The sequence below is a fragment of the Macaca fascicularis genome, chromosome 3 (genome assembly GCF_037993035.2).
Source record: "Macaca fascicularis isolate 582-1 chromosome 3, T2T-MFA8v1.1".
NCBI classification, from domain to species: Eukaryota; Metazoa; Chordata; class Mammalia; order Primates; family Cercopithecidae; genus Macaca; species Macaca fascicularis.
Genome location: NC_088377.1, coordinates 86,280,072 through 86,305,391, shown reverse-complemented (window position 1 = coordinate 86,305,391; position 25,320 = coordinate 86,280,072). Strand labels below are relative to the sequence as shown.

Here is a 25,320-nt window from a genome sequence, read left to right as displayed (position 1 = left end):
GACCAGACATGGTGGCTCATCCCTGTAATCCCAGCACTTTGGAAGGCTGAGGTGGGAGAATTGCCTAAGGTCAAGAGTTTGAGACCAGCCAAGGCAACATAGTGAGACTCTGTCTCTTATTAAAAAAAGGAAAGGAAAAAAATTTTTCAAGAGGAAGAAAGGAACAAAGGACATACAAAACATCAGAAACCAATTACAAAATGACAGGAATAAGTCCTCACTCATCAATAACAACCTTGAATGTAAAGAGTTCAAACTTCCCAATTAAAATATATAGCCTTGCTTAGCCGGGCATGGTGGCATGTGCCTGTAAATCCCAGCTACTCAGGAGGCTGAGGCAGGAGAATCACTTGAACCCGGGAGGCGGAAGTTGCAGTGAGCCGAGATCATGCCACTGCATTCCAGCTTGCATGACAGAGCGAGACTGTCTCCAAAAAAATACAATTAAAAAAAAAAATAGGCCGGGCGCAGTGGCTTACGCCTGTAATCCCTGCACTTTGGGAGATCGAGGTGGGCGGATCACGAGGTCAGAAGATCGAGACCATCCTGGCTAACACGGTGAAACCCCATCTCTACTAAAAATGCAAAAAAAAATTAGCCAGGCTAATTTTTTAGCCTGGGGGCAGGCGCCTGTAGTCCTAGCTACTTAGGAGGCTGAGGCAGAAGAATGGCGTGAACCTGGGAGGCGGAGCTTGTAGTGAGCTGAGATCGCACCACTGCACTCCAGCCTGGGCGACTGAGTGAGACTCTGTCTCAAAAAAAAAAAAAAATATATATATATATATATACACACACACACACACACACACACACACACACACACACACGCTGAGTGGGTTAGAAAAACAAGATCCAGGTAAGGCATGATGGCTCACAACTGTAATCCCCATGCTTTGGGAAGCTGAGGTAGGAGGATATCGCTTGAGTTCAATACCAGCCTGGGCAACATAGCAAGACCACTATCTCTAAAAAAAATAAATAAAAAAAAAAAAAAAAAAAAAAAAAATTAACTGGGCCTGGTGGCATGTGCCTGTAGTCCCAGCTACTTGGGAGGCTGAGGCACGAGGGTAGTTTGAGTTCAGGAGTTGAAGGCTGCAGTTGAGTTATGATTGCCACTGCACTACAACCTGGGTGACAAAACAAGACCTTGTCTCTAAAATAAATGTTGTAAAATAAATTTAACAAAAACAAGATCCAGCTATATGCTGCCTATAAGAAACACACTAAAGGGATGCATATAGACTAAGTGAAGGGATGAAAAAGATATTCCACTCAAATGTAAACTAAAAGCATGTAGGACTAGCTATCCTTAGATCAGACAAAATAGACTTTAAGTCAAAAAACGAAAAGAGAAAAGGTCATTATATAATGATAAAGGCATCAATTCAGCAAGAGGATATAACAATTGTAAATATATGTGCACTCAACACTGGAGCACCCAGATCTATAAAGTAAATATTACTAGAGAAAAAGAGAGAGACCCCAGTACAATAAGTTGAGGACTTCAGCACCCACTTTCAGCATTGGACAGATTATGGTCTAGAAAATCAACACAGAGGCATCAGACTTAAAATACGCTATAGACCAAATGAACCTAAGAGACATTTACAGACTATTTCTTTCAACAGCTGCAGAATACATATTCTCATCAGCACATGGAACATTCTCCAGTATAGCCCATATGTTAGGCCACAAAACAAATCTCAAATATTTAAAAATAAAAATCCTATTAAGTATCTTATTAGACCACAATGGAATAAAACTAGAAAGCAGTATGTTGCAGCCTCCAGAACTGTGAGAAACAAATTTCTGTTCTTTCTAAATTAAAAAAAAAAACAAAAGCACTAGAAGTAGATAACACAAGGAACTCTGGAAACTGTACAAATCCGTGAAAATTAACATGCTCCTGAAAGATCACCGGGTCAGTGAAGAAATTAAGAAGAGGCAAGAGGATAGCTCATGCCTGTAATCACAGCACTTTGGGAGGCCAAGGCAGGCAGATCACTTGAAGACATGAGTTTGAGACCAGCCTGGCCAACATAGCAACACCCCATCTCTACTAAAAATACAAAAATTAATGGGCTGGGCGTGGTGGATCACACCTGTAATCCCAGCACTTTGGGAGGCCAAGGTGGGCGGATCACCTGAGCTCAGGTGTTCGACACCAGCCTGGGCAACATGGTGAAACTCCATCTCTACTAAAAATACAAAATTAACTGGGTGTGGTGGTGTGTGCCTATAGTCCCAGTTATTCAGGAGGCTGAGGCAGGAGAATCTCTTGAATCCAGGAGGCATAGGTTGCAGTGAGCCAAGATTGCACCACTACACTCCAGCCTGGACGACAGAGTGATACTCTGGCAAAAAAAAAAAAAAAAAAAAAACAACAAAAAAAAACGAGAAATATACAAAAATTAGCTGGGTGTGGTGGTGTGCGCCTGTAATCCCAGCTACTCAGGAGGCTGAGGTAGGAGGATTGCTTGAACCCGGGGGGCAGAGGTTGCAGTGAGCCAAGATTGTGCCACTGCACTCCAGCCTAGGTGACAGAATGAGACTCTGTCTCCAAAAAAAAAAAAAGAAAAAGAAAAAGAAATTAGTGCCGGGCATGGTGGCTAATGCCTGTAATCCCAGCACTTTGGGAGGCCGAGCCTGGCAGATCACAAGTTCAGGAGTTCGAGACCAGCTGACCAACATGGAGAAACCCTGTCTCTACTAAAAATACAAAATTAGCCAGGTGTGGTGGCACATGCCTGTAATCCCAGCTACTCAGGAGGCTGAGGCAGGAGAATCACTTGAACCCAGAAGGCGGAGGTTGCAGTGAGCCAAGATTGTGCCATACACTCCAGCCTGGGAAACCAGAGCAAAACTCCATCTCAAATAAACAAAAAACACACAAACCTAAACTGCCTCTGTAACACTAATGAAAGGCTACCAGGTTAGAAGGATGAGAGGAGCCTGAATTTGTAGTTAAATGATTACTGCCATTATTCCAAAGGTCACAACATTTGCAACTTCCCCAATAACTCCTGTAAATAACATCACTATTGTGGAACCTAAGATTGGCCGTTTGAGATGTCTCTTCAGGTTTTTCCATCTCTGATAACTGGATGGCCCCAGTTAGACTCCTGTGGCCCCACCCAGAAGTAGACAGCACATGAAGACCATTTTCCACAGCCCTATGACTGCACCCCAAACCAATCAGCAGCACCCATTCCCTAGCCCCCTGCCTGCCAAACTATTCTTTAAAAATCTTAGCCTCCAAATTTTGGAGGAGGCTGATATGAGTAATAATAAAACTCCAGTCTTCCATTTCACTGGCTCTATGTGTATTATACTCTTTCTCTGATCTTGATAGATCAGCTATATCTGAGCAACAGGAAAGAAGAACCCATTGAGTGGTTACAGGACAGTGAACAGGAAACTTATACAAGAAAAATGGGAGCGTGAGAGAGGTGAGGTGGTCTACATATGGCAGGCCACATCATCTCCTCTTTAAAACCCATCAGAGTTTCCATTACACGTAGAATAAAACCCTTGGCCTCTCCTTCTCCCTGTGTCCCATTTCTCAGACCAATTAGGCTGGCTCCTACCTCAGAACCCAGTCTCTGCTCCAGGGTTAGTTACCTCCTCTGAGGCTTTCCCTGGCCTATCAAGCTGAAACAGGTTTCTATACACTACAACAGGAAGCAGTATCATGCTCCCTCAAACTTCTCACCATCAGAGACTCTTCCTCATAGTCTTCTCTACATGGAGCCTGGTCACCTCACTGAGCTGATCTAATTCTAGAACACAGAGACCTGCTTCTTTGGCCTGCACAACCTGGTTTCAGGTAAGGGTAGCTTCTCCTCAGGTAGACTAAAATTTGAAAAGTGCTCCCAGACCTCCTAGGGCTTCCGCCTGGGACTGGTGGCCAAGTGGGTGAAGGAAACTGACGACTGGAAGGTGATTAAATAGGAATATTCCCAGACAAAGAAGAGAAAAAAAAAGATATGTTCACCAAAGAGAAGGCGGTAGAAGTACCGTAAGACCGATGGCCAAACTCCTCTAGAATATGGAGACTGGGGGCAGAGGGATGAGGGAGCAGAAAGTCACCTGAGGGTCTGGTCTGAAGGAAAAACAAGCAGAGATGTTACTGAAGTAAGAGGGGGGAAAGACTGAAAATTAGGAGACCTGGAAAGCGCCTATTGATGTAAATTCACTTTTTCTGACAATAGTGAAGTCAAAGTACAGAAGTAGGGAGACCTGCACTGTGGAAAAGAGAAAAGATCGAAAAGAAGATCTAGGATGAATTCAAAGGAGGGGTGAAGGCTGCAGACTGGACTGCTGAGGAGAAGGGATATTTTGCCAGAGCTTGAGACTTCTCCAGGTCAGGATGAAGTAACTGTTTTCCTCTCAGAAATGTCAGAGCTTCTGCCTGTAAGACAAGTGCTGTGGTTCGAATGTATCCAACAAAGTTCATGTCTTAGAGGCCTGATCTCCAATGTGATGGCGTTGAGTGGTGGGAGGTGGGAGGTGCTTGGGCCCTCATGAATGGATTAATGCCATTATCTTGGAAGTGGGTTTGTTACCTGTGGAGGGTGTCCAGGTTCTTGGTGTCGTGAACAAAGAATTGGACAAAATGCACAAACAAAGCAAGGAAAGAATGAAGCAACAAAAGCAGAGATTTATTGAAAATGAAGGTACACTCCACAGGGTGGGAGTGGCTTGAGCAAGTGGCTCAAGAGCCTGGTTACAGAATTTTCTAGGGGTTAAATATCCTCTAGAGGTTTCCCATTGGTTACTTGGTGTTCACCCTACATAAATGAATTAGTGGCCCGCAGTCAGTCTGATTGGTTGAGGAAGGGGACCTATCAGAAGCTTAAGCGAAGTTTCAAAGTTACACCCTATGCATACCTCTGATTGAAAGGGTGAAGTGAAGTTACAAAGTTATACTCCTATGCAAATGAAGACTTGGTCCATGAGCAGCCTGATTGGTTGTGGAAAGGGACCAATCAGAGGTACTTTCAATTTTTCATCTACCATGCAGAAAAAGGTGGGGGGCGGTTGCAAAGGGAGTAGCCTCTGGTCCTTTTGTTACTTGGTCATAAGTTAGGGTTTTCCTTTTGATTTGGTTCTAGGAGGTTAGTGTGAATTGGCGTTAGGTTCCTTGCTTCCAGCCCCTATTCTCCTGCCTCAGGTTCATTATAAAATACTGAGTTTGGGGCCGGGTGCAGTGTCTCACACCTGTAGTCCCAGCACTTTGGGAGGCCAAGGTAGGCAGATCACAAGGTCAAGAGATCGAGACTATCCTGGCCAACATGGTGAAACCCCGTCTCTATGAAAAATACAAAACTTAGCTGGGCATGGTGGCATGTGCCTGTAGTCCCAGCTACTCGGGAGGCTGAGGCAGGAGAATTGCTTGGACTTGGGAGGCGGAGGTTGCAGTGAGCCGAGTTTGTGGTCACTGCACTCCAGCCTGGCTACAAAGTGAGACTCCATCTCAAAAAAAAAAAAAAAAGAATGAGTTTGACCCCCTTTTGTCTGTCTCTCATCCTCTTTGCCCTTTCACCATGTTATGAGGCAGCAAGAAGCCCCTCACCAGATACTAGTGCCATGACATTGGACTTCGCAGCCTCCAGAACTGTGAGAAAATAAATTTCTGTTATATGTAAATTACATAGTCTGTGGTACTTTGTTATAGCAGCACAAAACAAACAAGACCACAAGCAACAATGATGTGAACAGAAAGAAAAATGGACATAACAAATGAACTGTGTTTTTTTCTAAATTAGGTCCACAAGCCCTTATCTGCACCATCCAGATCCAAACACCTTAAGATTTTGGTAGTTCATTTGGTAGCAAAAACTGACCTTAATGGCCATGAGGATATTTAGAGTCTTCTTATATTCCACTTAGCTGATTATTCACACACATCACAGCAAAAGTATGAACACGTCTGATTACCAGTTCCTCTCCAGATCCTGTGATAAGGGCTTACAGAGTATACAGGACATATATGGTATAACTTTTCTGAAATCTTAGATTGAATTCCAAAGCACATCTGGACTTAGGGGACTGTAGATTTATATATATATAATACATATATATTTTATACATATACATATATATATATAATTTTCCTTTTTTTGAGATGGAGTCTTTCTCTGTCGCCCAGGCTAGAGTGCAGTGGCGCTATCTGGGTTCATTGCAAGCTCCGCCTCCCGGGGTTCACGCCATTCTCAGCCTCCCGAGTTGCTGGGACTACAGGCGCACGCCGTCACACCCGGCTAATTTTTTGTATTTTTAGTAGAGACGGGGTTTCACGGTGTTAGCCAGGATGGTCTCGATCTCCTGACCTCGCGATCCGCCCACCTTGGCCTCCCAAAGTGCTGGGATTACAGGCGTGAGCCACTGCGCCCGGCCGGATTTATATTTTAAGGAGGAAGGGGAGTTATTCTCCATGGGAGGGAAAGAAGCTGTGAGCTGCCTTGGGCTTTGGCATGTTTCCCTATCACGCAGATAAGAAGCTAGTTCAGTCAGTGTAGGCAGATTTGTGGATGGAAAAACTGGTGTTCACTGGAGGAGGGGAGCAGATTGAGGAATTACTGACACCTTCTAGGGGCGACCATCCAGATGTGCAGGTGAAGCACAAGGCAGGTTCTCTTCACGCCTCCACTATCCTGGCCTCCACCAAATTGCAGAGTGAAAAACTCAGGTGAGAGTGAGAAAGCACAAAGGCACTTTCAGTTAGGTTTGTAGCGATGTGATCGTCACTTAGCATTCATTTATCCGGGTATTCGTACATTTATGCATGTTTCATTCATAGATCAAACTGTTGAGGGTCCACAAACAGGCTGAAGACCTCGTCTGGAGGGAGACTGCAGTGAACCCAAGATCTCTCAAATAAGCGCATCGACATAACAAGATTTAGAAAAGAATGAGCACGGTGCTGTGAGAGCAGCTAGCGGGGGCTGGACTGGGTCCTCTCGGCCAGGCTTCCAAGTCAAGCTGCCGTTTGCGTGGGACCAGAAAACAGCTAGTCCGCGCCCCAGGATCCCTCCCTGAGGACAAACAGAAAGCCGAGTCCTCGCTTCTCCCGCTTGTCTTTCGGCGTTCGCGGGACCCGGATGCTAGACCAGGGGGCCTGACGACTCGCTAGGACCCGCGGGTGCAGCTGGCCCCTGTCATTTCCGCTTCCTGCCGTGGGGCGGGGTTTCCGGTTGTCGGAGGCTAGGCTTGTCTGCTGTCAAAGGGGCGGTCCGGCCCGGAAGCGGCAGCAGCGGCGCGGAGACTGCGGGGCGGGCCATGGCGGCGAACCTGAGCCGGAACGGGCCAGCGCTGCAGGAGGCCTACGTGCGGGTGGTCACCGAGAAGTCCCCGACCGACTGGTGGGCGGCGAGACGGGCCAGGGTCGGGCCAGGGGCTGCCTCAGGGGTGGGTCTGTCTGGGGCGAGCCGGGGACCCGGGAGGAGCGGGAGCGCGAGCAGGGAGCTGCACCCCGGCAGGTGGCCCGGGGCTTACCTGTCTGCCCCCTCCACACCGCAGCAGGAGTGCTGTCTCCCCCCGTGACCCCTTGCCCCGCCGATTGTGGAAAAGTTAAACCCGGCTTGCAGGGACCTAGTGAGTCCCCGCCCCTCCCCTTGCCGCTCGCCACCCACTATGGGCTCCGCGGGCTTCCATGTTGGATCCTCGGCCTGGTCGTGCTTGCTAGCTTCGCCAGGTTCTTCTTTCCAGCCCTGGGACTTCCCTGGAGAAGGGGGCCCTGCATAGCCCTCTCTGAGAAGGCGGAAGCCACGCCCTTTTTTTTGCAAACGCTGTGTTCAGAGATGGGCATTTGAGAACGGCCTGGCGGCCAGGCTGTGAATGTGAGCCCTGCCCTGGGGGCTTCAGACGAGGAGCTCGGGGATCTGGGTTCTTGGCTCTCTGTGAACATGGACTTCAGAACGTTTCTTTCTCCAAAAAGTGTACTCTTTCCTGTGCCTGAGACATGAGAAGATGTACGAAAGTAGGATGCTCGCTATCTATTTGGGAAAAGGTCCCATTTTCCCTCCCCCACCCAAGATATCCTCACTTTCCCATTTGCTTAAATTGTTTTCGCTGACCGATTTTGAGAAATTCCAATTCTGAGAAATATGCTGAGTATGGTGGGCTAAGGTGACCAACTTTGGGGAATAGAAACTGGGCCTTGGAGGCTGAGTCGTGGTGGGGCCACCCTGTGGTCAGCACTGAGGCCCTCCCGACTGTCTTCCCCTTGTATGGGGGCCATCTCCACTTGTACAAGTGCTTTCTCATCTCCTCCGCACTTCCTAGTGCCCAGCACAGAGCGGCTTTTATGCAGTGTACTGTTGTGACCCTGAGGATGTTATGGCTTTGCCTTTTCCTCCGCCCCGGGCCATTAGGGGAAGAGCTTTAGAATAGCAGTTGCTTAGGTCTGTGGGGTGTCTGTAGACTCTCCTGTCAGGTCTGGGTGCCCTGGATGGCACTTATGCCAAACAGCACATCTTCTGTTTGGGAGGCATCTAAAGAAGGATGTCTCGTCACTTCCTTGGTAGGGTTTTCTGCCTGCTTTATAATCCCTCAGATTTACCCACATGTCAGTCAGTGTTAGTTTTCTCAGGAGAGTTTCTAGATGTCAGCCCCCTGTTTTGCCTCTCTCCTATTCCTGTTCGTGTTTCTCTTAGGCCTCTCCTGTTACTTCAAACCCAGTCAAAAGCATCTCTGCAATGAGTGCCCCATTTTCATGTCCTCATGATACCACTTGGCTTTAGAACCCAGAAGAATCTTTGCCCCTCTCCAGCCCTGCCCAGTTAAAGATTTTGCTTCTTAACATGCTCTTGATCACTTTGTTTACCCTGGCAGACTTACCTAGGAGCTTCCTGGCACTCCTGATCTATCTCTCTTCCAGGTCTCTCTTCATCATCAGTCTTCTGAGGAACCATCACTGGTTTGGGATGATGCCTCCTAGCCCACCTGGCAGTTTGGGCTTCCCTCTTCAGACCTCCTATGTTCCTAGCCTTTCCTTGGGCTTCTTACCAGAGCTGTCTGCTACCACTCCTGGCCTGGTGCTTACCCACCCCATCTACTCTCTGTCCCTCATGAGGGTTGTGGAACCTCCTCTTTCCCTTCATGAAGTCAGAACCCACCTATCTCACTGGACTCATCTGCCCAGACAGCCATGCCATGCTCCCTCCCTACCTTCAGGCTCTTGTAGCACTACAGGTTGTGTTACTCAGCAGCATGACCCACTGGCCTCCACCCTCATAGTCACAACCATTAAGGTTACAGCAGATACTGTGTGGTAGATTCCTGCACACTGCGGAAAAATATCTGGACCATGTCACTTCCGTGTCTATAACTCTACAGTGGCTTCCTGTTGCATGTTGAATAAAGCCTAGACTCCTCGCTCTGCTGATGTCCTGCGTGACCCAGAACCTACCACCCCTTTTACTTACCACACTGTGGCCACACCTGTTTGTCACCACTCTGGCCGTCTTTCTCTTCCTCAAACTTACAAGTTGGTTCCTCTTCAGAGTCCTTGCTCTGCTGCTTCCTCTGCGTGGAGCACACTTCTTCCACGTTGTCCCCAGCCTTCACTTCTTTGCCCCAAGGTTGCCTTCTCAGAGAGGCCTTCCTTGATTCCTAGCTCCCTGTCTGTAGGCACTTTTTCCCATCTTTCTGTTTGACTTCCTTCAGACACATGCCAGACACAACATGTGCTGAAAATCCTTATGGGTTTTCTTGTCACCTTTATCTCTTACTGGAAGGGGTGGGGTCTCTCTGTCCTTGGTGCCTGAGGCACAGTTGTTATGTGTAGCAGATGCTTGGATGAAGGATGGACAGAGATTCATACAGAAAAAGTGGTAGAGATATCAGAGGAAGAAGAGGTGGTCTCTAGTTTGGTGGGGCATAAGAGGTTTCACACACACAGTGCTGGCATTGGGGAAGGCAGGCAGAGTGGGGAGCAGCCATGACATCAGCTCTCTGTCTTGAATCTGTCTCCTGCCCCTGCTTACTCCATATCTTGGTATTGATCTTACCTGGTTCATGTGTCACCTCTAGCACCTGCTTCACTCGCTAATAGTACATTAGTGTTAGGTGTGTATTTTTTCTCCCATTAGAAAGTAAGTTCCATGGGTAGGACCTTTTAGGGATTGTTCATAGCTGCATTCCTGTAACTAGTAAGCAGTAGGCTCTCAGTACTAATTTTCAAAGGCATGATTGAATTATAAGATGCTTGACACTCCATATTTCTTGCTGTTCAGAGGCCAGTGCACCATGTTTTTTCATGTTGATTTGAAACTTCCTTCGCCCATCTTTCCAAGGGCCTCTAAACTGGGAAGGTGCCTTTGCACTGGGAACATTCTTTTTTTTTTTTTTTTTTGAGACGGAGTCTCACGCTGTTGCCCAGGCTGGAGTGCAGTGGCGCGATCTCGGCTCACTGCAAGCTCCGCCTCCCGGGTTCCCGCCATTCTCCTGCCTCAGCCTCCTGAGTAGCTGGGACTACAGGCGCCCGCCACCGCGCCCGGCTAATTTTTTGTATTTTTAGTAGAGACGGGGTTTCACTGTGGTCTCGATCTCCTGACCTTGTGATCCGCCCGCCTCGGCCTCCCAAAGTGCTGGGATTACAGGCTTGAGCCACCGCGCCCGGCCTGCACTGGGAACATTCTTAAAGGTGGCCTGGGGTAGAGGGGGATCAAGTCAGAGAGATAGGTGGCAGGCATTGAGCTTGGCTCTTATTATATTAGCTGCTGAGTCCCTTTTTTTTTTTTTTTTTGAGACAGAGTCTTGCTTTGTCACCCAGGCTGGAGTGAAGTGGCATGGAACCTCTGCCTCCCGGGTTCAAGTGATTTTCCTGCCTCAGAGTCCCAAGTAGCTGGGATTACAGGCATCCACCACCACACCTGGCTAATTTTGTATTTTTAGTAGAGGCAAGGTTTCCCATGTTGGCAAGGCTGGTCTCAAACTCCTGACCTCAGGTGATCCGCCTGCCTTGGCCTCCCAAAGTGCTGGGATTATAGGCGTGAGCCATTGTAGCTGGCTGAGTCCCTTCTTGCAAGAGCTGGGTTAAGCTGCCATCTTCGTTCCCTGCTGCTTGTGCCAGCTTGCTATCTTCTGGCAGCCAGGGCTTTGTGGTCATCAAGAGGAATGGGCTTCTTTCCTCCAGGGCGTTCCCCCAGCTCACGCTGACAGTGTGCCACCTCCCAAATCTTTCTCTTGTTTCTCTGTGGTCTCTTCTCTAGTTCCTTTTCTCTGAGTGTTTCTCATTTGGTGTTTCTCTCCTTCTGTATTCTGTCTCCTCTCCTGGTAAGCAGTGCCTTTTCCTGGAGGCCTGTCTCCTCCCTACCAACCAGATCCCACTGGGCCTGGGTCTAATTTCTCCATCTTTCTCAGGCATAAGCATCTCTGCCCAGTGGCATTGGCAAAGCCCTGGGGAAGCCAAGTTGAAGCTGATTTGGTTCCTGTCCACCTGTTTATCCCTGGAGCTTCCGTCTGGCTGAGACTGGGGAGATGACACACACAGGACTGGGTTTTGCCTTTGACTTACAGTCCAATGGGTCAGTGCCCGCAACCCATGTCCAGCAGTCCTGCCGGGGGTGTTGAGTTGCTGCAAGGTTCATGCTAATAGCAAGTCAGAATGAATCTTTACCAGAGTTTTGTTTTTTTTGTTGTTTTTTTTTGTTTGTTTGTTTTTTAAGAGTTAGGGTTTCACTCTGTTGCCTGGGCTAGAGTACAATGGCATCATCATGGCTCACTGTAGCCTCAAGCTCCCGGGCTTAAGCAATCCTCCCACCTCAGCCTCCCGAGTAGTTGGGACTGCAGGCATGTGCCACCACTCCTGGCTGATTTTTGTATTTTTGGTAGAGATAGGGTCCCACCATGTTGCCCAGGCTCGTCTCAAACTCCTGGACTCAAGTGACCCTCCTGCCTCAGCCTCCCAATGTACTGGGATTACAGGTATGAACCACCATGCCTGGCCCAGAGTTCTTTTTTTTTTTTTTTTTTTTTTGAGATGGAATCTTGCTGTGTTGCTCAGGCTGAAGTACAGTGGCATGATCTTGGCTCACTGCAAGCCCCACCTCCCGGGTTCACGCCATTCTCCTGCCTCAGCCTCCTGAATAGCTGGGACTACAGGTGCCTGCCACCACATCCAGCTAATTTTTTGTATTTTTAGTAGAGATTGGATTTTTCCATGTTAGCCAGAATGGTCTCGATCTCATGACCTCGTGATCCCCATCTGCCCGACTTGGCTTCCCAGAGTGCTGGGATTACAGGCATGAGCCAGCGCGCCTGGCCCAGAGTTCTTATGAATAATTAATCTTACAGGAAAAGAAAGCCATGGCCCCATGTCACCCATGGAGAGATAGGCTCTGCTAGATAGGAAACTTGCTCATGGGTACCTGTCCGTGAGGGGCTTGGCAGGTTCATGGTTTTAACTGTGTGATTTCATGTTGTGTCATTCCCTTGTGGTTTCTAATAAACACAACCTGTAGTTATCTGTGTTTACCAAAGAGTCTCAAGCCTAGAAGGACCTGTTGCCCTACCTGCCAGGCTTCACTGGAGCCAGGGCAGACATGCACAGGAGTGGTGGGCAGCCTTCCAAGGGGCCCAGCGTGTGTATTTCTCTGACTTGCTTCTCCTTTTGGGTCCTCTGGGTTCAGGAATATGTAGATATGTTTTGTCTCTTCAAATCCATATACCTGGTGTGGCCAGGTGAGTATTTGACACACGAATGTATAGCAGTCGTTGGAAACTCCACAGCTCATGTTTTCCTCATAGTAGATGTGTGCTCCCATCTCCGTGGCTTTGTCCCTCACAACCCCCACCCCATGGTAAGTCAGGCCAGTGTCCTCCCTGCTGCCGAGCTGAGAAGGCTGCACAGTTGCCTACTGAGAACCTGGTTAGCAGGCTAGAGCAAAGTGAGAAGGGGCCTGTGTCCACTCACAGTGTTACTGTCGGCCCAAGCTTTTTGGGGTGTAGTGGAAAGTCATGGTAGGTGTGGTGAGGAGAGATGTAACCAAGGTACTGGCTACAGAGCTCACTTGTGTTTCGTTTCAGGGCTCTCTTTACCTATGAAGGCAACAGCAACGACATCCGTGTGGCTGGCACAGGGGGTGAGTATGACTCCAAATGGACTCGGGGACACCAGGAGGTAGGAGGGTGACGTGTGCAAAGGAGAGAGGATTGTGACCATCAGCAGTCCATCTCAGCTGGCATTTCAGCTACTGCACAGGAAGAAGGGGACTCTGTCACACAGGTGGCCTCTGCCAGTGGCTCAACACCTTCCTCCACTGAGGGTGGGAAGTGGACTGGAGCCTGCCTTCTGCAGACCCACCCCACATTAACTCCATTGGGGGTTCCCTGGCCCCTTGATCATTACATGAGCCAACAACAGGCAGGACCGGAGGTCAGCGCACTCAGCCGTCTTGGTCCACTGAGCCACATGGGGCTTCCAGTGCTCACTGGCCACTTCTGGCAGGCCTTTGGTTTCAGATATGTGTAAGTGAAAACAGTCCTTCTTGGCTCTCCTCCCCTCTGGGTGCAGGGGAGTGCTTTCTCTGTGTCTACTTGGGGAGAGTTGAGAGGGAAACAGGCCTCTCCAGCTTGTGGGCAGCCTGCGTCCAGGGAGCTGTGGTGGGAAGCTCACTAGTCCCAGAACTGGTGCTGGCGGAAAGAAGGTCCACAGACATGGCCTAGTCTCCCTTTGTCCTGCCCTGGTCTTGTGCCGAGTGCTTGCAGGGGCCCCATCCTCACTGGGAGAGGCAGTATCACTGCAGATAGTCACGGGGGAGGCTCTGGGGGTCTCTGCAGGAAGGACAGGCTCTTGGCCAGCACAGAGCAGAGATTGTCAGGGTAGGCTGGGTCAGAGTGTGACCTGTGGGCCCCCCAGCTGACACCCTTGACTACTCCTCCTCCAGAACTTCTCTGACCCCTCCCTCTGTCCTGAGCCGGACATGGCTTCATTGTTCAGTGAGCGCTCGGAGTGTGTTCTCCACGGTTTGGTGGCTGTTGTTGGTAGAAAGCCCCTTCCTTTCACAACCTTTTTGGGAGGTGTCCCCTTTCTAGAAGGATCACCATTGAACAGTAGACATGTGGTGTGGCAGGTGACTGGGAGTTGCAGGGATCAACAACTTGAGTTTCCTGTCATCATCCCCAGTGGCACGGGACAGGGCTCTGCCACAAACGCAACAAGTTGCTGTCCCCAGAGTGGGGACTCATGACTGCCTCCACTTATATGGAGCCCTGTAGCTGAAATACCTGATCAGCTCTTCCTCCTTATAACCTGGAAAAGCTTGTGGGGGCTAAGCCTCAGTGTCAGGGGAGAATCGTTTAGAGCTGCCCACTCCTATGCTCCCCCTGCCCCCATCACCCTCTCTTCTGGAGTCTGTGAGGGCTGAGCCAGTTATGCTGCTGCAGGATGTTCAATCTGGTCTGGCCCCCTGGGCGGCCCTGGAGCTTGAGCAGACACAGGTGCAGGCAGTGGTGACTCTACAGGCCCTGCTATTCCGGGCCCCTTTGCAAGGTTGAGGCAACAATAAAATTTTGATGTAGACATCCTCCATTTGGAAGTCTGGTGGCTGGTTTGCCAGGGAAGTGACCCTGTTTTTATTTCCAGAATTACCTCTGGGTTTAGAGAAGTGGTTTTTAAACAAGTGTGGGTAAAAGAAATTACCTGAGGTACTTGTCAGAATCACAGACTCCTAGGTCCCACCCAGCTCTCATCAGTCAGTTTAGTGGGGCTGGTGCCCAGGACTCTGATTGTAAACATGCCCCTAGAAAGATTCTGATACAGGTAGATGTGAGAAGCCCTGGTTTAGAGGCAGCTTGGCTTCCCTTCCTGGTGGGACGAGGGCCAGCAGGGAATGTCAGGGCCACCCCTGACCTTCCTTGTGACTCTGCTGCAGAGGGTGGCCTGGAGGAGATGGTGGAGGAGCTCAACAGCGGGAAGGTGATGTATGCCTTCTGCAGAGTGAAGGACCCCAACTCCGGACTGCCCAAATTTGTCCTCATCAACTGGGTATGTGGAGCCCGTTTCATCTAGGTGTGACCCAGGAAACCCCATTGTCTTCTTTCCTGTTTTGGCTTGACTTCAGGAACAGAGTGTTTTACGGGCATGACTTAGTGGATCAATAGAACAGCTCTGAGCTCGTGAATGAGCAGACTAGTTGACAGATTCATTGTGTCCCAAAGAATAACTGTGACTTTGCTATGCAGAATTCACCCTCCAAGCCTAGAGTTCTTCCTGCAAAATGGAGTAAAAGCAGTCGCAGGGAGTTCTTGCTCCGTGCTCTTGAGGGTGGTTGTTCTGATGGAGTAGAGAGCCTGAGGGAGTGTTTAGGAGCCTGGCAGTGCAGGGACAGGGCCTCCTTGATCCCTTGGTAGGGATCAAGAAAACTCTTGAAGGCCGGGTGCGGTGGCTCACGCCTGTCATCCTAGAACTTTGGGAGGCCGAGGTGGTTGGATTGCCTGAGCTCAGGAGTTTGAGACCAGCCTGGGCAACACGGTGAAACCCCGTCTCTACTAAAATACAAAAATTAGCTGGGCGTGGCAGCATGCACATGTAGTCCCAGCTACTCGGAAGGCTGAGGCAGGAGAATTGCTTGAACCTGGGAGGCAGAGGTTGCAGTGAGCTGAGATTGTGCCACTGTACTCCAGCCTGGGCGACTGAGCAAGACTCCATCTCCAAAAAAAAAAAAAAAAAAGAAAGAAAACTCATGAAAGTCATGAAATGCCCCCACAGGGAAAGCCAGTAACCATCCTGCCAAAGGAGCGTCCATGAGCCCCTTGGAGGCATGGAAACTTACCTCACCAGTGTGATGCAGTCAGAAGAATTGGTTCTGCTTTGGGGGTTGCAGTTTTCTCTTTTCTGGGACACAGGGTAGATGTTGGGTCCCCAGGGGAGGGAAGTGGCTTTGGGGGAGGCCTGGGTCATTCTGGGCATACTTGTGTTACAGACAGGCGAGGGTGTGAACGATGTGCGGAAGGGAGCCTGCGCCAGCCACGTCAGCACCATGGCCAACTTCCTGAAGGTGAGGCCTGGCGAGGCCTGCTCCAGTGGGAACAGGCCTCACAGGCTTGAGGTGTCCCAGGTTCCTGGGTGCAAGCAAGTGGGAATCAGAACTGGATTCGGGAGTGTGCTCTTGGCTAATGCTCTCTGCCTGCCCTTCAGGGCATGACCAGAGGCTGCCTCACTCTTCATCAGCGAATGCATGGGAGGTCAGGATGTTGCCAGGGCCACCTACAGGCCGGCCTCAGTGGGGCAGAATAAAGGACCATGCTGGAAGTGGTGCTGTGAGAAGGCTGGGCCCTGGTTCTGTTTTGTTTTATGATGCCTCTAAACAGCTTAGTAATACCGTCAGGATTTGGAGGAAGGGGAGAGTGCTCACCATCTTAGCACGCACATGCCCTTTTGATGCATTCCTTTCCAGCCCCCATTTCTTTTTTTTTTTTTTTTTTTTTTGAGACGGAGTCTCGCTTCTGCCGCCCAGGCTGGAGTGCAGTGGCCGGATCTCAGCTCACTGCAGGCTCCGCCTCCCGGGTTCACGCAATTCTCCTGCCTCAGCCTCCCCAGTAGCTGGGACTACAGGCGCCCGCCACCTCGCCCGGCTAGTTTTTTTTGTATTTTTTAGTAGAGACGGGGTTTCACCGTGTCAGCCAGGATGGTCTCGATCTCCTGACCTCGTGATCCGCCCGCCTCGGCCTCCCAAAGTGCTGGGATTACAGGCTTGAGCCACCGCGCCCGGCCTCCAGCCCCCATTTCTACATGGATTTATGTCAGTCTTATAATAGAACCTTTTTAAATTTTAAAAACTATTTGTAACAAAAGCATTTGTTGGTCACTTGTCAGGTAACTTTTTGCATTTCGCTGGTTGCATTTCTCTGGCAAAGGAGACTCAGAATTTTGATTTCTGGTTCTGCCAACATTTCTTCAGCTATACCTCAGTTTCCATCTAGGAGCCGATAAGAGAATTCCCAGCTTATCAGGTATACAGGTTTGAGTATCCTTTATCTGAGATGCTTAGGACCAGAAATGTTTTGGATTTTTTCGGATTTGAGAATATTTGCATTAAATACTTACCAGTTCAGCATCCAAAATCCAAAATTCTCCAGAATCTGAATTATTTTTTTATTTTATTTTTTTTTGAGAGAATCTCACTCTGTCACCCAGGCTGGAGTGCAGTGGCGCGATCTCACCTCACTGCAAGCTCCGCCTCCCGGGTTCACGCCATCCTCCTGCCTCAGCCTCCCATTAGCTGGGGCTACAGGCACCTGCCACCACGCCCAGCTAATTTTTTGTATTTTTTTAGTAGAGACGGGGTTTCACCGTGTTAGTCAGGATGGTGTCGATCTCATGACCTCGTGATCTGCCTGCCTCGGCCTCCCAAAGTGCTGGGATTACAGGTGTGAGCCACTGCGCCCAACCTAGAATCTGAAATTTTTTGAGTGCTGACATAATGCTTAAAGGAAATGTTGATTGGAGTAGTTCGGATTTCGGACTTTTAGGTTAGGGATGCTCAACCTGGATAGTAACAGTGAATGAGGTCATGGGTCTGGCTTCTCATGAAGATGTCAGTAGCTTACTTTTTGTAGAAAACGTGTATGGCATTCTTTTATCAGAGTTGTTTGTTTGTTTTGAGACGAGACTCATTCTGTCACCCAGACTGGAATGCAGTGGCATGATCTCGGCTCACTGCAGCCTCTACCTCCCAGGTTCAAGTGATTTTCCTTTCTCAGCCTCCTGAGTAGTTGATATTACAGGTGCCTGCCACCATGCCCAGCTAAGTTTTGGATTTTTAGTAGAGATGGCGTTTCCCCATGTTGGCCAGGCTGGTCTGGAATCCCTGACCTCAAGTGATCTGCCCTCCTCAGCTTCCCAAAGTGCTGGGATTATAGGCGAGAGCCACCGCGCCCGGCCCAGGGTTTTTATAAATTTATATGTAATAGTTGCACATATTTTTTGCATACATGTCGTATTTTGATACCTGTATACAGTGTATACAATGAATCAGTGTAATTAGCATGTCCATCACCTCAAACATTTATCTTTTCTTTGTGTTGGGAACATTATAATTTTTCTCTTCTAGGTAATTTGAAATATACAAAATTATTGTTAACTACAATTTCCCTTCTGTACTACTGAATACTAGAATTTATTCCTTCTATTTAACTGTATTTTTGTACCTGTTAAGCAACGTCTCTTCATTTTCTCTCCCCCATGCCCTTCCCAGCCCCTGGTAACCACCATTGTACTTTCTCCCTCTATGATACCCACTTTTTTAGCTCCCACATATGAGTGAGAACATGCAATACTTGTCTTCTGTGCCTGGCTTATTTCCCTTGACATTATGACCTCCAGTTCCATCCATGTTGCTGCAAATGACAGGATGTTATTCTGTTTTATGGCTGAATAATATTCCCTCGTGTTTATATACTACATTTGCTTTACCCTTTCATCCATTGATGGATGTCTTGGTTGATTCCATGTCTTGGCTGATTCCATGTCTTGGCTGTTGTTAATAGTGCTGAACATCAGAGTTGGATATATCCCCAGCAGTGGGATTGCTAGATCATAAGGTAGTTCTGTTTTTAGTAGGACTAAAATAGCCAGGTGTGGTGGTGGGCACCTGTAATCCCAGCTACTCAGGAGGCTGAGGCAGGAGAATCTCTTGAACCCGGGAGGTGGAGGTTGCAGTGAGCCGAGATTGTGCCACTTCTCTCCAGCCTGGGCGACAGAATAAGACTGTCTCAAAAAAGAAAACCAAAAAACCATACTATTTTTATAATGGCTGTACTACTTTACATTCCTACCAACAGTGTGTAAGAGTTTCCCTTTCTCCACATCCTTGCTAGCATTTATTTTTTGAGTTTTTTATAATAGCCATTCTAACTGTGGTGAGATGATAGCTCATTATGGTTTTGGTTTGCATTTCCCTGATGATGGTTAGTGATGTTGAGCGTTTTTTCATATGTAGTTAACCATGTGTATATCATCTTTCGAGAAATATCTGTTAAGGTCTTTTGCCCATTTTAAAATCAGATTATTATTTTTTTGCTACTGAGTTGTTTGAGTTCCTTTTATATTCTGGTCGCTAATTCCTTGTCAGATGGATAGTTTGAAGATATTTTCTCCCATTCTGTAGGTTATCTGTTTACTTTGTTGATTGTTTCATATCCTGTGCAGAAGCCTTTTAGCTTGATGTAGTCGATTACTTTTGCTTTTGTTGCCTGGGCTTTTGAGGTCTTAACCCAAAAAAATCTTTGCCCAGACCAATGTCCAGGGGCGTCTTTCTAATGTTTTCTTTGAGTAGTTTCATAGTTTCAGGTCTTACATTTAAGTCTTTTTAATCCGTTTTGAGTTTATTTTTTTATATGGTGAAAGATGAAGATTTGATTTCATTCTTCTGCATATAAATATCCAATTTTCCTTGCCCTGTTTATTAAATAGACCGTCCTTTCCACAGTGTGTGTTCCTATCACCTTTGTTAAAAATGAGTTGGCTGTAAGTGTGTGGGGTGCTCTGTTAGTTTCCATTGTTCTGTATGTGTGTGTTTATGCCAGTACCATGCTGTTTTGATTACTATAGTTTTGTAGTTTAATTTGAAATCAGGTAGCACGAAGCCTCCAGCTTTGCTCTTTTTGCTTCGGATTGCTTTAGCTATTCAGGGTCTTTTGTGGTTTCCAGATGGCATTTAAAATTAATTTTCATTGATTGGAAGGAAGGCCTTTGATGCAAATCATGCCTGGGCTGTCTACTGATATGCAGCAGGGAACATCTACAGAAGGAACTACTGGATAACACAGTGGAGGGCAAGGGTTTCACGTGAACTGGGACAAGTATGAGGGGTTTGCTCCAAGTTGGTTTGTTTGAGCCCTTGAGGGGAACTCATGCCTCAGTTTTCAGCAGCGAGACAGGTGCCTTCTGGTTTCCTGATTCCAGTCTTGTGTGGTATAGTAGTGGCCTGTGCTGTGTGGACTGACAGGAGTTTGGCCCATAACCTGGGCTTGCAAAGCCTTTCTTTCAAGTGCTACTCCTGCTGCAGGGGGCCCACGTGACCATCAATGCACGGGCCGAGGAGGATGTGGAGCCTGAGTGCATCATGGAGAAGGTGGCCAAGGCTTCAGGTGCCAACTACAGCTTTCACAAGGAGAGTGGCCGCTTCCAGGACGCGGGGCCCCAGGCCCCAGTGGTGAGTGCTGCCTGCCCATCGCCAGTCCTTTTGTTGCTCAGGGCCTGAGGGCGGGGGGCCAGGAATGTGCACTTCCCAGCACCCAGGCTGGCTGGGCCCATGCCTGCCTAGTTTCTGCAGGTGGTAACCCCTGAGCTGTGGGGAGTGCCCACTGACCAGATGAGCAGGAGTAGCCCTCTGACTTTGCCTAGGGCTTGGACTAGCTGTTCTTTAGCCTTCATCTGGAGCCCAGCCTGTGTGATCAGAGTGGAAGCTCTGCAGGATGCATGGCTATGATAGTCTGGCTGCCCTCAAGGTCATGGCACTGGCACATCCTGGGCTGCCCCTGGAGGTAGCTGCTGTGGAGGAACTAAAGGGGACATCAAGGCAGAGCCTGAAACCAGAGCAGGCCCCTTGGAGTCACAGGAGATACCTGTGGGCCTGCGGCCCCAGTGCTGTGTGGAGCTGATGGCTGGGAGCTGCGTCCACAGATGTGCGGTTGGGCTCAGTGGTGGTTCCTTGGACGCTCTTGTGCTAGTCAGCTGTCTGAGTGCCCCTGGCCAGAGGCCTGCTTCAGAACTGCCCAATGTCTAGGAGTTTGCAGGTGGAGTATGGGGGCCTTTCTTGCCCTGGCCCCCATCTATGAGGGCCAGAGACCACCAGAGACCCCTCTAGTGTTGTCTGGGATTGAGCATCCCCCTTGGGGCAGTGTCCTGGGCTTCTTTCAGGTCATCTTGATATGTGTCTCCTTGAGGGTCACTGGGCAGTGCTCTGCCGCCTCTGCTGGCTCCAGTCCTAGCAGCACTCACCTGTGCTGTCACAAGTTTAGTGTATTCTCTCCTCTGGTGCCTGTGGGACTGGCCTTCCACCTGGGTCCAGGTCTCTAATGAGTGCTGTCCCCTACAGGGCTCTGTGTACCAGAAGACCAATGCTGTGTCTGAGATTAAAAGGGTTGGTAAAGACAGCTTCTGGGCCAAAGCAGAGGTGAGTGCTGCCCCGGGGCGTGCTGGGCACATGGGAGTGTTCTGCTTGCTGTGGCTCAGCTTTCTTCGCAGCGAGCTCGTGCAGCATCCGCTCTCCTTGGTGCCCATTACAGATGGTCACACTGAGGCTCGGGTAGGTTAAGCCACAAGGCTAGTGAGCAATTGGCTCTGGTGCCCGTCTTTGGCCATATGCCTAAAACCCAGTCCTGGGCAGGGGATTAGGCTGAAGTGTCAGCACAGGGCTGAGCGGGCAGCGGCTCTCCCTGCAGAAGGAGGAGGAGAACCGTCGGCTGGAGGAAAAGCGGCGGGCTGAGGAGGCGCAGCGGCAGCTGGAGCAGGAGCGCCGGGAGCGTGAGCTGCGTGAGGCTGCGCGCCGGGAGCAGCGCTATCAGGAGCAGCGTGGCGAGGCCAGCCCCCAGAGGTGAGCCAGAGGTGGAGGCTGGCCTGGGGGACCCACCCTGGGGCATTGCTGGGCACCCGCTCCATCCCACGGAGGCAAGGAGGACTGAGGGGTGCGGCGTGAGAAGCTGTGGCTGTGCCTCAGCTGTACCCCACCCGGCCCTTCCCAGCAGGACGTGGGAGGAGCAGCAGCAAGAAGTGGTTTCAAGGAACCGAGATGAGCAGGTAAGATGAGGGTGCTCTCCTTGTTTGGACCTGTACTGGCCACACACAGAAGTCCCTGATCGTGGATTGAGGGCCCAGCCCAGACCTGGGCAGAAGCTGCCCTGCAGTCAGCTGGGGCAGGTTGGAACCTGGGCACCTCAAGAGCTGACAGTAGAGAGGAAAGTCAAAGGCGGAAGCTTCGGGCTTGGACCACACCTGGTCCTGGGGGAGGCCCTGTGAGCCCCTTGGCTTCTGTGTTTTACTTCCCTTTTTAAAGGGACTTTTTATTTTTAAATGACTTCTCACCTGAGAACACGTTTTGCCTCCTGGCCCCATACTCACCTTTGAGGGGCTACTGGACTGACAGCTGGAGGGGCTGTGATCTGGGGAGAGGTGGTGAAAGTTTTGCCCACTGCAGGGGTCAACATGTGCTTCCCTCCAGGAGTCTGCCATGCACCCGAGGGAGATTTTCAAGCAGAAGGAGAGGGCCATGTCCACCACCTCCGTCTCCAGTCCTCAGCCGGGTGAGACCTCCCTCTGGGCCTGGCCACGAGACAGCAGCAGGGTGAGGGGGATCCTGGGGTCCTATGTGGACTCTCTGAGGCTAGTGACATGTATCGGTGACAGGGATGAGTGAGTGAGAAGGGACACCTGGGGCCCTTGACCTCATCAGTGACCACACTGGTCACCAGTTTGGCCTCCAAAAGATATTGGGCTGCACTGTCTACCAGGTCACCACATAGCACATGGCCCTGGGGTCTCTGTTCCTGCACTAGCCAGGGCAAGCCCCATGAGACTGCCTCGAGCACACCAGGGTGGAGGGTGCTGTGGCTGGGGGGGGTGTGTGTATGTGCGTGCGCATGCGCGTGTGCAACAGGTGGTGTTTCTGAAGTGATGATGTATTTATTTACCCGGATTTGCAGGCAAGCTGAGGAGCCCCTTCCTGCAGAAGCAGCTCACCCAACCAGAGACCCACTTTGGCAGAGAGCCAGCTGCCACTGTCTCAAGGCCTAGGACAGGCAAGGCGCTTGTCATCCCATGGGGACCCTGGGGGACAGCAGTGGAGAAGGGGGATGTGTGGGAGTGAGAACCCGTTGTGTTCCCTGGTGCAGATCTCCCTGGTGAGGAGCCGGCGCCCAGCACTCCTCCATGTCTGCTGCAGGCAGAAGAGGAGGCTGTGTATGAGGGACCCCCGGAGCAGGAGACCTTCTACGAGGAGCCCCCACTGGTGGGTTCCTACAGTGGGGCTGGGGCCAGGAAGGGGCTGCATACTCAGGAACACTTATCACGGGCCAAGTTTTCTGGGGGCATGCAACAGGTTTTAAAGCACATGCATTTTTGGAGCAGCCCTGTGCTATAAATTGTCAGGGCAAGCACCACTCTGTAGGAGGTGCTGGGTGGGAAGGGGACCTTGCAGCCCATGGCTGAGGGATTTGCACACTGTCCTGTGGCTTCTGTGCTCTGGTAGGGCGGGGACAGCAGCAGCCCCCGAGCCTGTAGACTGCTTTCCCTCTGTGTACTCCCAGCTTGACCCGGGCCATGTGGTGCAGAGCAGCGACTGGGTGTAAGGGCTGAGTCTGGGGTAACACCTTTGTCATCCCTGGGCAGGTGCAGCAGCAAGGTGCCGGCTCTGAGCACATTGATTACCACATTCAGGGCCAGGGGCTCAGTGGGCAAGGGCTCTGTGCCCGTGCCCTGTACGACTACCAGGCAGGTAAGGTGCCCTGGCCTGGCTGGCACGGACCACAGGGTCCTGAGGTTAGGAGACAAGAGGGTCTGGGGTTTTATGGGAAGATGGCACCACGGGGTGTCAGGAAGAGAAGACAGGAGGGTGGGTGGTGCGTTTAGGGGTAGAAGCACCTCTGGAGTGGGGGCGACTGTGGCACTGGAGTGTCCTGCACAGCGCAGGCCTCCCCATGTGTTCCTCATAGCTATTTGCTGGCTGCTGATGTAGAATCCCAGTTGCCATCCTTGTCACAAAACATGGGGTCTGAGCAGGGAGGTGGGCCAAGCCTGGATGCTGGTTCCCCAGGCGTCCCTGGTGGAGGCCTTGGAGAATGGGGTGGAGGCTCCCCATGGAGCAGACTGGTGTCTACACTAGCCTTTTTTGGGAATGCTCTGTAGGAGGGTGTGCCCTGAGGCTGTGGTCACCAGAGCAGCATTGGGACAGGGTGCAGTGTTGGCCAAGGCTTAGCAGTGTGGCAGGGATATTTCTGAGGAGGAACCAGAGCCACAGCGAGCTGTACTGCAGCAGGGTGGGGCTGCCGTGTGCTGCCCGAGCAGGTGGGATGTGGGAGGGAGCCCCTGATACACATCTGGGCTCATCCTCTTTGCAGCCGACGACACAGAGATCTCCTTTGACCCCGAGAACCTCATCACAGGCATCGAGGTGATCGACGAAGGCTGGTGGCGTGGCTATGGGCCGGATGGCCATTTTGGCATGTTCCCTGCCAACTACGTGGAGCTCATTGAGTGAGGCTGAGGGCACATCTTGCCCTTCCCTGCTCAGACGTGGCTTTCTTCTTGCTGGAAGAGGAGGCCTGGGAGTTGAACATTCGGCACTCTTCCAGGAATGGGACCCCCAGTGAGGATGAGGCCTTAGGGCTCCCTCTGACTTGGCAGACTCAGCCTGTCACCCCAAATGCAGCAATGGCCTGGTGATTCCCAGACATCCTTCCTGCATCCCCCTGACCCTCCCACACAGCTTGGCTCTTGCCCCTGACAGGATACTGAGCCAAGCCCTGCCTGTGGCCAAGCCCTGAGTGGCCACTGCCAAGCTGTGGGGAAGGGTCCTGAGCAGGGGCATCTGGGAGGCTCCGGCTGCCTTCTGCATTTATTTGCCTTTTTTCTTTTGCTTCTAAGGGGTGGTGGCCACCACTGTTTAGAATGACCCTTGGGAACAGTGAACGTAGAGAATTGTTTTTAGCGGAGTTTGTGACCAAAGTCAGAGTGGATCATGGTGGTTTGGCAGCAGGGAAGTTGTCTTGTCGGAGCCTGCTCTGTGCTCCCCACTCCATTTCTCTGTCCCTCTGCCTGGGCTATGGGAAGTGGGGATGCGGATGGTCAAGCTTCCACCGTGGGTATTCGAAAACAGCAGACACAACATGTTCCTCCACATGGCTCACTCAATGCCTGCCAGCCCCAGTGTGTGCCTCAACTGATTCTGACTTCAGGAAACGTAACACAGAGTGGCCTTGGCCTGTTGTCTTCCCCTATTTTCTGTCCCAGCTCATCCATGTCCCTGAAGAACAAATATGCTTTTGGACCACGAATTCCCAGTTTGGTCTACACAGGCTCGCAGCTCTGACCTGCCCTGCTATAGCCTGAATGCTCCCATGTGGGAATAGCACTCTGCCGCCTGCCCGGTATCTGCCTCTGCTGTGTGTCTGGTGTGAGCACCCTCACCCTGAGACTGCGGCTGATGATGATCAGCCACCAGGAAGAGGCTAAATGTTAAGATGAGACTGAAGTTGGAGCCTTCCTGCGTTCCAGTTCCTCTGGGAGAGGCCAAGGGCTGCCCTGCTCCCAGCTTCAGGGAGCCTCTGCCTACATGGGATGGCCCACTGTGTGGCGTGAGGTATCTGGCGCCCACC

At 50.5% G+C, this 25,320-nt stretch overlaps 1 protein-coding gene across 17 annotated transcripts; it reads left to right on the top strand.

Annotated features, from left to right (window-relative positions):
* The first annotated feature begins 7,218 nt into the window (after positions 1-7,218).
* DBNL (drebrin like) lies at positions 7,219-24,999 on the top strand. 17 transcript variants are annotated; one of them, XM_045387672.3, is made up of 13 exons: positions 7,219-7,364; positions 13,033-13,088; positions 14,880-14,992; positions 15,930-16,004; positions 20,016-20,162; positions 21,048-21,125; positions 21,394-21,545; positions 21,697-21,748; positions 22,170-22,251; positions 22,651-22,746; positions 22,840-22,955; positions 23,336-23,441; positions 24,064-24,999. In XM_045387672.3, the coding sequence occupies exons 1-13, from the start codon at positions 7,282-7,284 to the stop codon at positions 24,201-24,203; spliced, it is 1,296 nt and encodes a 431-aa protein (XP_045243607.1). In that variant the 5' UTR covers positions 7,219-7,281; the 3' UTR covers positions 24,204-24,999. The 17 variants fall into 17 exon arrangements, with proteins under 17 accessions (XP_045243607.1, XP_045243605.1, XP_045243606.1 ...); XM_045387670.3 differs by having other exon boundaries at positions 22,146-22,251; XM_045387671.3 differs by having other exon boundaries at positions 21,694-21,748.
* Positions 25,000-25,320: the final 321 nt, after the last annotated feature.